General features: G+C 40.6%; 1 protein-coding gene across 1 annotated transcript; it reads left to right on the top strand.

Annotated features, from left to right (window-relative positions):
- Positions 1 to 2,276: 2,276 nt before the first annotated feature.
- Positions 2,277 to 3,149, top strand: LOC104217612 (uncharacterized). The gene is made up of 2 exons (XM_009767906.2): positions 2,277 to 2,288; positions 2,415 to 3,149. Exons 1-2 carry the CDS (start codon positions 2,277 to 2,279, stop codon positions 3,147 to 3,149), a joined length of 747 nt encoding a protein of 248 aa, XP_009766208.2.
- Positions 3,150 to 16,095: the final 12,946 nt, after the last annotated feature.

The following is a 16,095-nucleotide window of genomic DNA, read 5'->3' as shown; positions in this document are numbered from 1 at the left end:
CATAGGACCAAGGTAACACAAACATGTGCACACTAGATCTGTTTTACTGTTATCGAAATAAAATTATATGATTTGATAAGAACTGAAATGCCCTATATAGATTTAAAAGATTTTCTACGAGTATATACGGATTACAGAGACAAGTATAAATGAGAGTAGATATTGAAGGATCCCGTAGCTAACGGCGGGTTCGTTAAACATGGTGCACCTTGTAATTACAGATTACCGTTATAGCCCTCGCTAGTGGGAAGGTAGAACTAGCATACCGTTACCGACTTCCCTTGAGTAGGGACTACCATTATATTTGACTTCTTGCGAAGAAGTCCACAGTTATACCGATTACATGATCCGTTTATTGAGACCTCCCAAATGTGAATATTGATATTACACAGTGGTTACCGAGCTTATTACTGAACTGTTAATTGTATTATACTACAAGAAAAGCATGATGAGATTGAAAATTATTTATTTTTTCTGAAAGGGAATTTTGATATTATATGTTTGAGATATTAGCATGTTTTCTGACTTATCCCCAATAAAAACGGTTGTGGTTGAGTGTTATTACTCACTGAGCTAGCGACTCATTCCCCGCTAATTATTTTTTTCTGAGACAGCATTTGACGCGGGCGAGGATTTCGTTAATTAGAGCGCACAAGTTGAAAATTCTTGGTGAGCCTCGCACTTGTTCGCGTGGGCGGAAACTTTATCAATTGTTATGGTCTTTTCTTTGAACTCTTAGAGCCGCTCCATGGTCATTCTTTTAGTGTCTTGAGTAGTCTTTGTTATTGTAGACTTATGTTGAGTAACGTTCATTCTTATAAAAATTTGGAGATAAAGTAGTATTTCTAGTTATTAGTGGGTGGACTGTTAAAGGTAGATATTTATTTTAGTTAATTGATAAAGTCCTTCTCATTTGAATTGCTATTAGGATATTTGGTTGCTGATTTGAGACAGAAATTTTTTTGGGATGGTCCAAAAATGGGAGAAACCTGTCCGATTTTCTGTAAAATTTCCGATGAGGTTTACTTGGGAGCACTAGCTCCTAAGCGCCGGTCACGATCCTAAATTGGGTCGTGACAAAGTTGGTATCAGAGCTAGGCTTTAAGTTCCGAATCATGGAGTAATATTTAGTAGAGTCTTGTTCATGGGTATGTAGGCGCCCATATTTATGATCTCAAGGCTACTGAACATTTAGGAATGTTTTCCCTTCTTTCATTCTTTGATCGTGCGTTGAGATAACTTGAGATTGACTTTGGAATATTTCTTTCGCAGATGGCTAGGACACGCACACCCTCATCTGTTGGACGTGGTGCTGGATGTGGTGCTACCCAGGGTGGCGGTCAAGTTCGGGCTCATCAAACTAGAAGACAGACTGCTCCTCAACCTCAAGTTGGGAACATGGGTCAAAGCCAACCTGTTATACCAGATCAAGTGCAAGAGCAGTGAGTTCAGAATGCTCCACCACCAGTGCCAACCGTTGTACCTACTATTGCCTTACCTGCAGATGCAGTGGCATGGTTATTGAATGTGTTAGAGGTATTTTTACCTACTCAGGGCGGAAGTTCAGCTCCTCAGGCTACTTTACAGACACAAGAACCTACACAGACGCAGCCTTTCGGGAATAAGGAAGTATCCCTACACGAGTTCCTAAAATTGAAATCACCAAAATTCACAGGTTCCTATAACTCAGCAGATCCTCAAGGTTTCTTGGATGGGACACTCAAGGCATTATGTGCTCTTGGATGTTCTAGTGAGAGAGCCGTGGAGCTCGCAACATACAAACTAGAAGATATGGCCAACACATGGTATGAAACGGTATTGCTAGGAAGGCCAGCAGGAGCACCACCACTGACATGGGACAAGTTCACTAAGTTGTTCAAGAATCATTTTCTTCCAGACAGTCTGATGCAACAATATGCTAAAGACTTTGAGAGATTGGTTGAGACTCCAGATATGGATGTGTCAACATATAACACTAAGTTCTGTAAGCTAGCTATATATTCTCCTCACTTAGTGCCTACTGAAGAAGCTCGAGTTCAGAGGTTTGTTGATGGATTGGTTGGTCGTCTATACACTACAGTAGCCCCACAGATGAAGACTTTATCCTACTCTGATATAGTCGACCTTGCTAGAAAGATTGAAAACAAGGGATGTGAGGAGCGTGCAACTAGTGATTTACGTAAGAAAGCCAAGACAGGAGGGGCTTTTAGTGGCGATTTTAGTGAAAATGGAAGAGCAGGAAATCAGGGACAACAACTGGGTTCCATACAGACCACATGACAGACAAGGTAATAGGGGACCATCATCTTCTGGACATCGTAATTCTGGGCAGATATATGCCACTACTCCAGCCTGCCAGACTCGTAGTAGATCACATTTGGGCCAATTTCGTGTTTTAACTTCGGTGTGGCCAGTTGGGACATCACTTGAGGGATTGCCCTCAGCCTCCAAGAAATTTTAACCAGGCTTCTATTCAGTCAGCTGCACCGACTAAGACTATTCGTAATACTTCAGGTGGTATAGGTACAAGAAATAGAGGTCGAGGTGCTGGAGACCGTGCTACTGTGAATCAAGGACAAGGCAATGCTAGTAGAGGTCAGGCGGGAGTTTTTGCATTTACTAGACAGGATGCTCAGGCCTCAAATGCAGTGGTTACAAGTATTCTTTCTGTCTGTTCATTTGATGCACTTGCGTTGATCGATCCGGGGTCTACTCACTCCTATGTGTCCTCGTACTTTGCTTTGAGATTTAGTAGACAGCCCGAGCTATTGAATGATCCTTTTCTAGTTGCTACTCATGTTGGAGAGTTTTTGTTAGCTGAATACGTGTATCGTGCTTGTCAGATTCGGGTTAAGGGTAGGGATACTCTAGCTGACCTTATTGTACTTGATATGATTGACTTTAACATGCCGATGGGAATGGATTGGTTATCTTCTTGCTATGCTATAGTCGATTGTCATGCAAAGATAGTTAAGTTTGAGATACCAAATGAACCCAGTTTTATTCTAAGAGGGAGTCAAGTACCATATACTTGCAAAATTGTATCTTTTATGAAGGCTCAACGACTTCTAAAGAAAGGTTGCTTGGGTCTCTTAGCTATTGTAAATGATACAAGAAAGGAAACAGTTAGTATAAAAAATTTACCGTAGTGAGAGAATTTTCTGATGTACTTCCTGAGGATTTACCAGGATTGCCTCTAGTACAAGAAATAGACTTTAGTATTGATTTGCTACCTAACACACAACCTGTCACGACCCAATTACCGAACCTGGTCGTGATGGCGCCTCTCATGAAGACAAGGCCAGTCATTCAACCCAATTCATCCTTTTAAGATAATTAATTAACACAATTATAGTATAAACATGGTTTAATAATATCCAATAGCGGAAAGTATAGATAAAATACGGAAATCCAACCCAACTCAGCCCTAACCGGGGTGTCACAAGTCATGAGCTACTACAGAGTTTACTAAAATTCTACAAAGTATGGAATTAGGAACAACGTCTGAAGATATCATAAATAACAGAAGATAAGAGAGAAAACAGGTCTGCGAATGCCATGCAGCTACCTCGATAACTCCGATGAAAACTGAACAGCAGAAAACTCGCTCTATGCCTCAGGAATACCTGTACCTGCACACATGGTGCATGGAATAATGTGAGTACTCCGACCCAGTGAGTAATAAATATAAATAATGACTGTAGGTAAGAAAACACGTTAAGGCACACAACATTCTATATAGAAGCAGTGAAATCATTTAAAATAACAATTCAGTGAAACATCATGTGAAATTTCTTTTAAACCAGTAAAACAAGGAATTTGGCAATAAAATGACGAGTAGAAATCTGCCCCTCGGGCTCAATATCAAAACAACAAGTAGAAATCTGCCCCTCGGGCTCAATATCAAAATAACAAGCAGAAATCTGCCCCTCGGGCTCAGTATCAAAATAATAATTAGAAATCTGCCCCTCGGGCTCAGTATCAAAATAATAAGTAGAAATCTGCCCCTCGGGCTCAGTATCTCAGAACAGTATCAGCCCCTCAGGCTCAGAACAGTATGAAGCAACCAGTTAATGAAATAAGAGCACATAATTATTATGGCAGATAATGCAGATAAGGAATAAATGGATGAGTGCAATGCAATGCATATGGCGGTACCTTCTGGTACCCACTGCGGCGTGCAGCCCGAGCCATCCATATTTATTTATTGTCGATGGCGCTCACTGAGGGTGTGTACAGACTCCGGAGGGGCTCCTACAGCCCAAGCGCAATATCAAGCCATCTCGTGACATCAAATCTAGGCCCTCGGCCTCATATCAATATCAGTATAATCACCCAGGCTCTCGGCCTCAATATCAATGTAATCAACCAGGCTCTCGGCCTCAATATCAATGTAACACTGTTGTGGCGCGCAGCCCGATCCATGCTCAGTCCAGAAATCATCATAAGCCCCTTGGGCATTCGTAAAACAATAGTTCTCAGCCCGAAATATCATTTAGAAATATCATTAAAGTTTTCAAATCTTAGAAAGATGGCTGAGTTTGCAAAATAGTATTTAAAACCTTGGACTGAGATCAAATGATATGCAAAATATGCGAAAACAGTGATATCAATCCCTGAAGGATTCAAATAATTGGCAAGAAGCCCAAATGTGTAATGACCCGACCGGTCGTTTTGAGCTCCGGAGCGTCATTCAGCAGTTTGAGGCCATGAGAGGCTTCATCTCAGGTATATTGACTTGTGTGTATGGTCAGAATTAAAATTCAGGAAGTTTGGAGTCAAATCCAAATGGAAATTCTCATTTTGAAAGCTTAAAATTGAAGAAATGAACTAGAATTGGAATTTTGAGTAAACGACCTCGGAATTGGGATCCAAAGGTTTCAGCAGGTTTGTATGATGATTTTGGACTTGGGCGTATGCCCGGATCGGGTTTTGGATAACCCGGGAGCGTTTTGGCGCCTATTGTGGAAGATAACATTTTAGAAGAAATTTCATCAGTTTGGTTTAAAATGCATATCAATGTTATTGATGTCCGTTTGGGATTTCGAGACTGGGATTAGCTCCGTATGGTGATTCTGGATTTGGGAGCGCGATCGGAAGTGAATTCGGAGGTCCGTAGGTCATTTTGGAGCCGTTCGGCTAAAGAGGGAAAATTGAAGGTTTTTGAGAAAATTTGGCCGGAAGTGGAAATTTTGATATCGGATTCGAAATGCGAATTTTATGGTTTGGATAGCTTCGTTAGGTTATTTGGGACTTAGGAGTGTGTCCGGAATATTTTTGTGTTGAAATATATGAATTATGTGAAAAATTTGAAGAATTTTGATATTTAATATTGTTAAAGTTGTCTTTGGTCAACATTTTTGGTAAATAAACCCGGACCCGTGATTTTTCGGTCTTGAAAGGTCCATAGAAAAATATGGGAGTTGAACGTGTTTTCGGAATCGAATTCCGAGGTCCCAGGCCCGAGAAATGAATTTTTTCGTGAAATTATTTTCTGAAAATGTTTAAGGAAAATGAAAATGAAATTTGATCAGAAAGTAATGGTATCGGGCTCGTATTTTGGTTCCGACGCCCGGTACAGGTCATATATGTTGGTTAAGCGCTTCCTGTAAAGTTTGGTTACAAACGGACGTTGTTTGACGGGTTTCGGCCTTAAATTGAAAAATTTGAAAGTTTATGAAATTTGAAAGAATTCTTGGATTTAAGGCTCAAATCATTGATTTTGATGTTATTTTGGCGATTTGATCGCTCGAGCAAGTTTGTGTGATGTTTTAGAGTCAGTGTTCATATTTGGTTTGGATCCCCGAGGGCTCGGGAGTGTTTCGGAGGTGTCTCGGAGTGATTTCGGACTTAGGAAAAATTGCAGAAAATTGCAGAAATTCTGCTGCGAGTAGTCCAGTTTGGAAGCTCATATCTTGTAATATATAAGAAATCAGAAAACGTGCAAAACACAAAAGTTGTAGCCCATACATTCTAGTATTCGGAAAGTTAAACCATTCACGATTTGGATATCATCTCAGAAAGTTACGAAGGATCGAAAAGGGCTGCTGGAGCAATTTTGGCAGAATTTACGATGCACTTTAGAAGCTCATATCTCGGGATATATAAAGAGTTATGTGGTGTACAACCTATCAGATTAAAGATCTTTGAGTCTAGTTTCTAAATCTTCAAACCGTTTATCATTTGGATATTTATACAAGACGTTATGGGTGTTTAAACAGAAGGTGTCCGACAAGGAACAATTTTAATAGGATGTACAACTTGTATAACACAAGTGCAAGGTACAACTAGACGAAGCACAGGCAGATTCTTTTATACACGGATTTAGCTCACTTTTCTTCATTTCTTCAAAGTATGGACGATTTTTGGGGAGCTTCAAGAGGGGATTTTCATCATCAATGTGAAGGTAAGTTATCCCCACCTATTTTGAGTTAAGTACATCAATTATGTATGGATTTGAGCATGAAAATTGTAGAAAAATTGAGGATTTAGGCCTAAGGATTTGAAAATAAGATTTGGTGATTTGAGGGGTCAAATGAACTCCGATTTTGGTAGATTTTATATGTATGGACTCGTGGAGAGACGAGGAATCCGGTGATGTGACTTTCGTAGTTTTTCGAGAAGTGGGCCCGGGGCTCGGGTTTTGCTAATTTCGGGATTTTCGATATTTTTCGAGTCTTTTCGATTGGGTTATATTCCCTTAGCCTATTGTGACGTATTCGTTGTGGTTTTGACTAGATTCGACGCGCGAAGAGGTCGATTCAAGAGGAAAGGGCATTGCGGACTAGTTTACGGCCGGTTAGAGGTGAGTAATAGATGTAAATGCTGTTCTAAGGGTTTGAAACCCCGAACTTTCACATCGTAACGCTATATTGAGGCGTGACACGCACTCCATGGCGAGTGCGGGGTCAAATACTATTGGGGATTGTGACTTGGTCCATCCCGTGTGATGTTTATACTATACTTGTGATTGATACACATACTTCATTGATATTACGGGGCTTGATGCCATGTTTGGGGCCTTGTGCCGATTTGTAAAATCCTTCGAGGATTGATATTACTGCTTAGCATGATTTGCATATCATTTAATTTCAGTCCAAGGTTTTAAATGCTGTTTTGCAAACTCAGCCATAATTCTAAGTGTTGAAAACTTAAATGATATTTTTAAATGTATTCCGGGCTGGGAACTTCTGTTTTGTAAATGCCCAAGGGGCTTATTATATTATTTTCTAGACTGATTATAAAGTGACTTGAAACAGTGGTAACAATGACACTGTGTGATATACTTGAAACAGTGGTAACAATGACACTGTGTGATATACTTGAAACAGTGGTAACAATGACACTGTGTGATATACTTGAAATAGTGGTAACAATGACACTGGATGATATACTTGAACAGTGGTAACAATGGCACTGTATGATATAAATTGGTCAGGTAACAATGGCTGACCGGTCAGGTAACAATGACTGACCAAGATATTGCGCTTGGGCTGTAGGAGCCCCTCCGGAGTCTGTACACACCCCCAGTGAGCGCCGTCGACGATAAATAAATATGGATGGCTCGGGCTGCACGCCGCAGTGGGTACTGGAATGTACCATCATATGCATTGCATTGCATTCATGGATTTCTATTTATACTGTTGTTTAGCTGCTCAGTTCCATATGTTGCTGTATATTTGGATTTTAGCTTACTTTGTGTATTTACTGGATTTTCTTATCTTCGGACTGTAGTTACTTTTATTACTCACTGGGTCGGAGTACTCACTTTACTCCCTGCACCTTGTGTGCAGATCCAAGGCAGTCTCAGGCTCAGTAGATCCAGTTGATCAGCAGATCCAGCTTCTGGGAGTATCGAGGTAGCTGCACGGCGTTCGCAGCCATTGATCTTCTCCCTCCTATCCTATCTCTTTATTTCCGCATTATCAGACTTTGGATATACCATGTATTAGGATGATATTCTGTATTCTAGAGGCTCAAATTCGTGACACCGGGTCCTAGTGAGATTATATTGTGTATTTTGTTAAATTCTTCAGTACTTTAATCTTGCTTAATTGATATTTCTTTCCGCTATTTTTGATAAATTGGGTTAAGTGTTGAATAATGGTCGGGCTTGCCTAGTAGTGTGCTGGGCGCCATCACGACCGGGATTTGGGTCGTGACAAGTTGGTATCAGAGCCTAGGTTACTTGGTCTCGCGAGTCATGAGCCGGTTTAGTAGAGTCTCGCGGATCGATACGGAGACGTCTGTACTTATCCTTGAGAGGCTGCCGAACCTTTAGGAAAACTTCACATTCTTGAATTCTTATCGTGCGTCCTTGATTCAGCTTGAAAAGAAACTTTTGAAATTCCTTCTGCGTGATCGTATGCATCAACGAGCGCTCAGTATCAGATGTGTCTCGATGGCTTTGATTCCCCGATCGAGGGGCGAGGTGTAATCTCTGTGAGTTTGAAGTTAGACCAGTCTGGAGGACTTGAGGCCAAATCTTTGCCAATGGCTTGAGCATCGAGGTGCTGATTTTGTGAGCAAGTGTTTTGAACTCATATGTTCATTATTGTCCTTGTTAGCCGGAATGGCGGTTGGATATCCACGTGATGAGTATGTTAGTGTTGCGAGGTGTATTTGTACGACTTGGTAGTGGCGAAGAAGCCTACTGGATAGTAGATGAACTGTTAAGTGATTCGTTTCTTATTGTGATCTGTTGAGTAGCCCGAGTTATGGGCGCGTGAAGAATATTTTTTCGTGTCTCCTAGTTAGATAAGTCTGGGAGCTGAGATCGCTTCCGTAAATGTATTATGACGAAATCGTTGAGTCAAGGAGACCACCTTGAAGGTCGAAAATATTAAAGAAAGAATATGTTCCTACTTGGTTGAATAGCCCAATAATGGAGGGTTGAAAGGTATTTTCTATGTGTTATGATTCAAATAGGTGCAACGCATGTCCATGTATCAATTTAGATTTATGTAATTGATATGCATTGTGATGCTTTGTCAAGTTGTGGATGTGTTGTTAGGATGATTTTGGTGATTCTCTGGCAGGTGGATAGGACCAATTACAAAGGAGGCTCTGCCGAAATTTTTGAAAAATTTAGGACTTAGTAAAAAAAAAAAATTGGTCGCCTAGAGAGTGGGCTTAACTGTTGTGTGAGTAAATGCAAGAATTGCAGAAGAGTTAAAATTCCAGATGATTCGTGTTTCCACGAGCTTATGATGGAGTGAGTTTAATCTCACCATGATATTACGACAACAATAGAGTATATGTGTTGTGATCTATGGCTTCGAGCCAAGTTGGGGAGCTTGCTGTTGATTAGCTGATTGCACGGTTTATTACCTGCGTGAATTCTGGTTATTGGCGTATTGGTGGGTTATTGCAGCTACGGAAAAGGACCATGAGTGGTAATTTGAGTAAATGAATTGTTGGATGCATGCTATGGTTAGCCTTATTGGCTCATATTTAGACTTGAGGGAAGATTCATGATTTATGCCTCGTATAGGTGCAGGCTTCGAGGAAAGTGATTCCGTTGGGTGCTTTATCGAGATGGTATTCATATGTTATAAAATTCAGTAGAGTTGGTTGCATTCGGGGCCAAGTCAGAGTTGGGTGGCTCTCAATAGTGGTCCTAGTGAATTCAAGAGGCAAAGTGTGGTGCCTGATGATTATGAGTCTATAAGTACAGTTAAGAGTCAAGCTTTTGAAGCAGCTTATGAAGAAAGACACAGAATGTTCTATGATGTTTTGAATTGCGGTGTAGCATTGAGAGACATGAAATGGTCATGGCTTTTGAGACAGCATGGTCTCATGATTTAAGGTCACTCGGGGTGAGTGCGTTGGAATAAGTTAGGTGTTGAAGGGAGATATTATTATTTCTAAGGCAATCAAGGATAAACTGGAAGGAAGTAGATTGATTAGCCATAGTTGAGTTGGCATATTGGTGTCAGTGATCGGTTCGTTCAGCGTGATCGAGTTATGCATGTGATTTGTGGCGGTGCGTGTGAGGCTTGTCGGCCGTAGTGATTGATGTTATTCTGAATCATTCTTCTGTTAGGGCCTGTTATGAGTAGGCGGATCCCAGAAAGGGTTATCGCGGCTTGGACCACTACTTAGAGATTGGCATATTCGATGGTTATGAGAATTCGCCTGTATGTTGCTATAGTTCTCCTGAAGTGAGTTAAATGGAAGGTCTTATGTGATGAAGTATTAGCCTATCGGCGGTTCAAGAGTTGTGATGGAAATCGCGTCTATCGTATATTGGCACGTGAAGTGCAGTGAGTGGCATGGAATTTGAAGCAAGGACCAAGGTTGCAGTTTGGTCAATGACTGTAATGTCACGATCTCGGATGAGTAGTATATGAGTTTCAGTGTTTCGAGTAAGATGGGTATTGACGTCAGTATCACCTGAGGTCGGTGTTCTGTGAGAAAGGCTTTGCATCCTGGTTAGGGATTCTTGATCGCTTTTCAGCGTTAGTGCAGCCGGTAGTTTGGATGTGCAGACCCGTTAATTATTTCGGAAGATGGTGGAGCTTGTCCCACAGGAATATTGTATAAGTGTGACATGTAGTCACTTGATTAATTAGAAATTTAAACCAAGTATGAGGATTTTGGTAATATCATCCATTTAAGAATTTATGCCTGGAGGGCACTCTGTTTATTAGGTTATGGACCTGTGAAAGATTATTGGCCTAGCTTGGCACGATCAGGATCGCCTTGAGGTCGGTGGATAGATTTAAATGTGGAAGTGAGCCTTACGTCAGGCCAGTTGTGTTTATTTCAGCAATGCGCTCTTTATGAAAGGATAGTCACGGTCTTATTTCGTGGTCAGCTAATTTATGTAAAGATATATTGCACCGTATGAGTTGTGAGACGGCTTGGTAAATTCCTTTTGTGTTGAGGTTCCGCTCAGCGGTGATATTATATGAGCAGGATGGCTCTTGAGACTTAGATCATGTATCGTACCTCAGTTGTGCTTGAGTTTGTAGCCTATAGAGCTATATGTTTCCTTGGGAATGGTATTATGCACCTTAGTGTGTTTATGACCGATATCCGGTGTTTTGATGTGATGAGCTTTTCAGCTCAACGTATATCTCCTTATGTGAGTTCTATATGTGGATCGGGTGGCACACCGCCATGGGTATGTTGTTTGGATCGGGTTGCACGCCGCAACAGTGTGATGTTCAGTTCAGTGCCCATATTTGCTTTTGTGTGTTCTGTTTCCCTGTTTTCTGAGGAAGTCTATGTTAGTGTGCGAGTTGAGTAGTTCCTTCTAGAGTTCGCCTTCCTTTTGTATCGCGTTCGAATTGATAGCATACTGGCACATTGTGGCGTCTTGTGGGATTTTTGATTATGTCTGAGGTGGCTTATTGCCTGAGCAGTTCGTACTGGGTGAGACGAGGTTACTAGATTTGGGGTCAGTGCAAACTGATTATATGAAGTATATTATAGAGCAAAGATCATTCTTTGGTTTGGGACAAGGTAATGGAACTTGTCAGGAGTGTAGATCCAATGAATTGTTGATTCAGCAGTTGGTTGTGAATTTCGACACATCTCTTCAGTCGTATCGGTGTAAAAAAATAAAATAATAATAAAATAAACTAGAGCAAGACCTGTGTAGATCATGCGATGCAATGGGAGCATCAGATTCATAGAATTCCGACTATTATGTTTAAAAAATGTTATTATGGTTCTATGAGTAAAATGATGCAAAGTGTGAATTTAGCAAAGTTATGCAGTCATGTTTGGGTACAGCGTGTGGAGATTGATATGGTGGTCGTATGATGGAAACAGGCTTAGGAGGGAAATTCAGGATGTTGGAATTGGGCCTAATGGCTTATTTGCTTGAATAAATAAGTATATCTACAGAATTATCGAGCTAATGTGCTCAACGCAGTAGTGGTAGCATGGGAAGGTGTATGATATGTTAAACAAGTTATTTCAGACTACTTCAGTGTAGTTCTCAGCACGTTCGAAGACGAACGTATGTTTAAGTTGGGGAGATTGTAACGACCCGACCGGTCGTTTTGAGCTTTGGCGCATCATTCAGCAGTTTGAGGCCATGAGCGGCTTCATCTCAGGTATATTGACTTGTGTGTATGGTCAGAATTAAAATTCAGGAAGTTTGGAGTCAAATCTAAATGGAAATTCTCATTTTGAAAGCTTAAAATTGAAGAAATGAACTAGGATTGGAATTTTGAGTAAACGACCTCGGAATTGGGATCCGAAGGTTCCAACAGGTTCGTATGATGATTTCGGACTCGGGCGTATGCCCGGATCGGGTTTTGGATAACCCGAGAGCGTTTTGGCGCCTATTGTGGAAGATAGCAGTTTAGAAGAAATTGCATCAGTTTGATTTAAAATGCATTTCAGTGTTATTGATGTCCGTTTGGGATTTCGAGACTGGGAGTAGCTCCTTATGGTGATTCTGGATTTGGGAACGCGATCGGAAGTGAATTCGGAGGTCCGTAGGTCATTTTGGAGCCGTTCGGCTAAAGAGGGAAAATTGAAGGTTTTTGAGAAAATTTGGCCGGTAGTGGAAATTTTGATATCGGATTCGAAATGCGAATTTTATGGTTTGGATAGCTTCGTTAGGTTATTTGGGACTTAGGAGTGTGTCCGGAATATTTTTGTGTTGAAATATATGAATTATGTGAAAAATTTGAAGAATTTTGATATTTAATATTGTTAAAGTTGACTTTGGTCAACATTTTTGGTAAATGGACCCGGACCCATGATTTTTCGGTTTTGAAAGGTCCATAGAAAAATATGGGAGTTAAACGTGTTTCCGGAATCGAATTCCGAGGTCCCAGGCCCGAGAAATGAATTTTTTCGTGAAATTGTTTTCTGAAAATGTTTAAGTAAAATGAAAATGAAATTTGATCAGAAAGTAATGGTATCGGGCTCGTATTTTGGTTCCGACGCCCAGTACAGGTCATATATGTTGGTTAAGCGCTTCCTGTAAAGTTTGGTTACAAACGGACGTTGTTTGACGGGTTTCGGCCTTAAATTGGAAAATTTGAAAGTTTATGAAATTTGAAAGAATTCTTGGATTTAAGGCTCAAATCATTGATTTTGATGTTATTTTGGCGATTTGATCGCTCGAGCAAGTTTGTGTGATGTTTTAAAGTCAGTGTTCATATTTGGTTTGGAGCCCCGAGGGCTCGGGAGTGTTTCGGAGGTGTCTCGGAGTGATTTCGGACTTAGGAAAAATTGCAGAAAATTGCAGAAATTCTGCTGCGAGTAGTCCAGTTTGGAAGCTCATATCTTGTAATATATAAGAAATCAGAAAAAGTGCAAAACACAAAAGTTGTAGCCCATACATTCTAGTATTCGGAAAGTTAAACCATTCACGATTTGGATATCATCTCAGAAAGTTACGAAGGATCGAAAAGGGCTGCTGGAGCAATTTTGGCAGAATTTACGATGCACTTTAGAAGCTCATATCTCGGGATATATAAAGAGTTATGTGGTGTACAACCTATCAGATTAAAGATCTTTGAGTCTAGTTTTTAAATCTTCAAACCGTTTGTCATTTGGATATTTATACAAGACGTTATGGGTGTTTAAACAGAAGGTGTCCGACAAGGAACAATTTTAATAGGATGTACAACTTGTATAACACAAGTGCAAGGTACAACTCGACGAAGCACAGGCAGATTCTTTTATACACGGATTTAGCTCACTTTTCTTCATTTCTTCAAAGCATGGACGATTTTTGGGGAGCTTCAAGAGGGGATTTTCATCATCAATGTGAAGGTAAGTTATCCCCACCTATTTTGAGTTAAGTACATCAATTATGTATGGATTTGAGCATGAAAATTGTAGAAAAATTGAGGATTTAGGCCTAGGGATTTGAAAATAAGATTTGGTGATTTGAGGGGTCAAATGAACTCCGATTTTGGTAGATTTTATATGTATGGAATCGTGGAGAGACGAGGAATTCGGTGATGTGACTTTCGTAATTTTTCGAGAAGTGGGCCCGGGGATCGGGTTTTGCTAATTTCGGGATTTTCGATATTTTTCGAGTCTTTTCGATTGGGTTATATTCCCTTAGCCTATTGTGACGTATTCGTTGTGGTTTTGACTAGATTCGACGCGCGAAGAGGTCGATTCAAGAGGAAAGGGCATTGCGGACTAGTTTACGGCCGGTTAGAGGTGAGTAATAGATGTAAATGCTGTTCTAAGGGTTTGAAACCCCGAACTTTCACATCGTAACGCTATATTGAGGCGTGACACGCACTCCATGGCGAGTGCGGGGTCAAATACTATTGGGGATTGTGACTTGGTCCATCCCGTGTGATGTTTATACTATACTGGTGATTGATACACATACTTCATTGATATTACGGGGCTTGATGCCATGTTTGGGGCCTTGTGCCGATTTGTAAAATCCTTCGAGGATTGATATTACTGCTTAGCATGATTTGCATATCATTTAATTTCAGTCCAAGGTTTTAAATGTTGTTTTGCAAACTCAGCCATAATTCTAAGTGTTGAAAACTTAAATGATATTTTTAAATGTATTCCGGGCTGGGAACTTCTGTTTTGTAAATGCCCAAGGGGCTTATTATATTATTTTCTAGACTGATTATAAAGTGACTTGAAACAGTGGTAACAATGACACTGTGTGATATACTTGAAATAGTGGTAACAATGACACTGTGTGATATACTTGAAATAGTGGTAACAATGACACTGTGTGATATACTTGAAACAGTGGTAACAATGACACTGTGTGATATACTTGAAATAGTGGTAACAATGACACTGGATGATATACTTGAACAGTGGCAACAATGGAACTGTATGATATAAATTGGTTAGGTAACAATGGCTGACCGGTCAGGTAACAATGACTGACCAAGATATTACGCTTGGGCTGTAGGAGCCCCTCCGGAGTCTGTACACACCCCCAGTGAGCGCCGTCGACGATAAATAAATATGGATGGCTCGGGCTGCACGCCGCAGTGGGTACTAGAATGTACCATCATATGCATTGCATTGCATTCATGGATTTCTATTTATACTGTTGTTTAGCTGCTCAGTTCCATATGTTGCTGTATATTTGGATTTTAGCTTACTTTGTGTATTTACTGGATTTTCTTATCTTCGGACTGTAGTTACTTTTATTACTCACTGGGTCGGAGTACTCACTTTACTCCCTGCACCTTGTGTGCAGATCCAAGGCAGTCTCAGGCTCAGTAGATCCAGTTGATCAGCAGATCCAGCTTCTGGGAGTATCGAGGTAGCTGCACGGCGTTCGCAGCCATTGATCTTCTCCCTCCTATCCTATATCTTTATTTCCGCATTATCAGACTTTGGATATACCATGTATTAGGATGATATTCTGTATTCTAGAGGCTCAGATTCGTGACACCGGGTCCTAGTGAGATTATATTGTGTATTTTGTTAAATTCTTCAGTACTTTAATCTTGCTTAATTGATATTTCTTTCCGCTATTTTTGATAAATTGGGTTAAGTGTTGAATAATGGTCGGGCTTGCCTAGTAGTGTGCTGGGCGCCATCACGACCGGGATTTGGGTCGTGACAAGTTGGTATCAGAGCCTAGGTTACTTGGTCTCGCGAGTCATGAGCCGGTTTGCTGTATATTTGGATTTTAGCTTACTTTGTGTATTTACTGGATTTTCTTATCTTCGGACTGTAGTTACTTTTATTACTCACTGGGTCGGAGTACTCACTTTACTCCCTGCACCTTGTGTGCAGATCCAGGGCAGTCTCAGGCTCAGTAGATCCAGTTGATCAGCAGATCCAGCTTCTGGGAGTATCGAGGTAGCTGCACGGCGTTCGCAGCCATTGATCTTCTCCCTCCTATCCTATCTCTTTATTTCCGCATTATCAGACTTTGGATATACCATGTATTAGGATGATATTCTGTATTCTAGAGGCTCAAATTCGTGACACCGGGTCCTAGTGAGATTATATTGTGTATTTTGTTAAATTCTTCAGTACTTTAATCTTGCTTAATTGATATTTCTTTCCGCTATTTTTGATAAATTGGGTTAAGTGTTGAATAATGGTCGGGCTTGCCTAGTAGTGTGCTGGGCGCCATCACGACCGGGATTTGGGTCGTGACAAAATGTAACA

The sequence above is a fragment of the Nicotiana sylvestris genome, chromosome 10 (genome assembly GCF_000393655.2).
Source record: "Nicotiana sylvestris chromosome 10, ASM39365v2, whole genome shotgun sequence".
Lineage (NCBI taxonomy): Eukaryota > Viridiplantae > Streptophyta > Magnoliopsida > Solanales > Solanaceae > Nicotiana > Nicotiana sylvestris.
The sequence above is the reverse complement of the archived record's forward strand: the minus strand, read 5'-3'. Positions and strand labels throughout refer to the sequence as shown.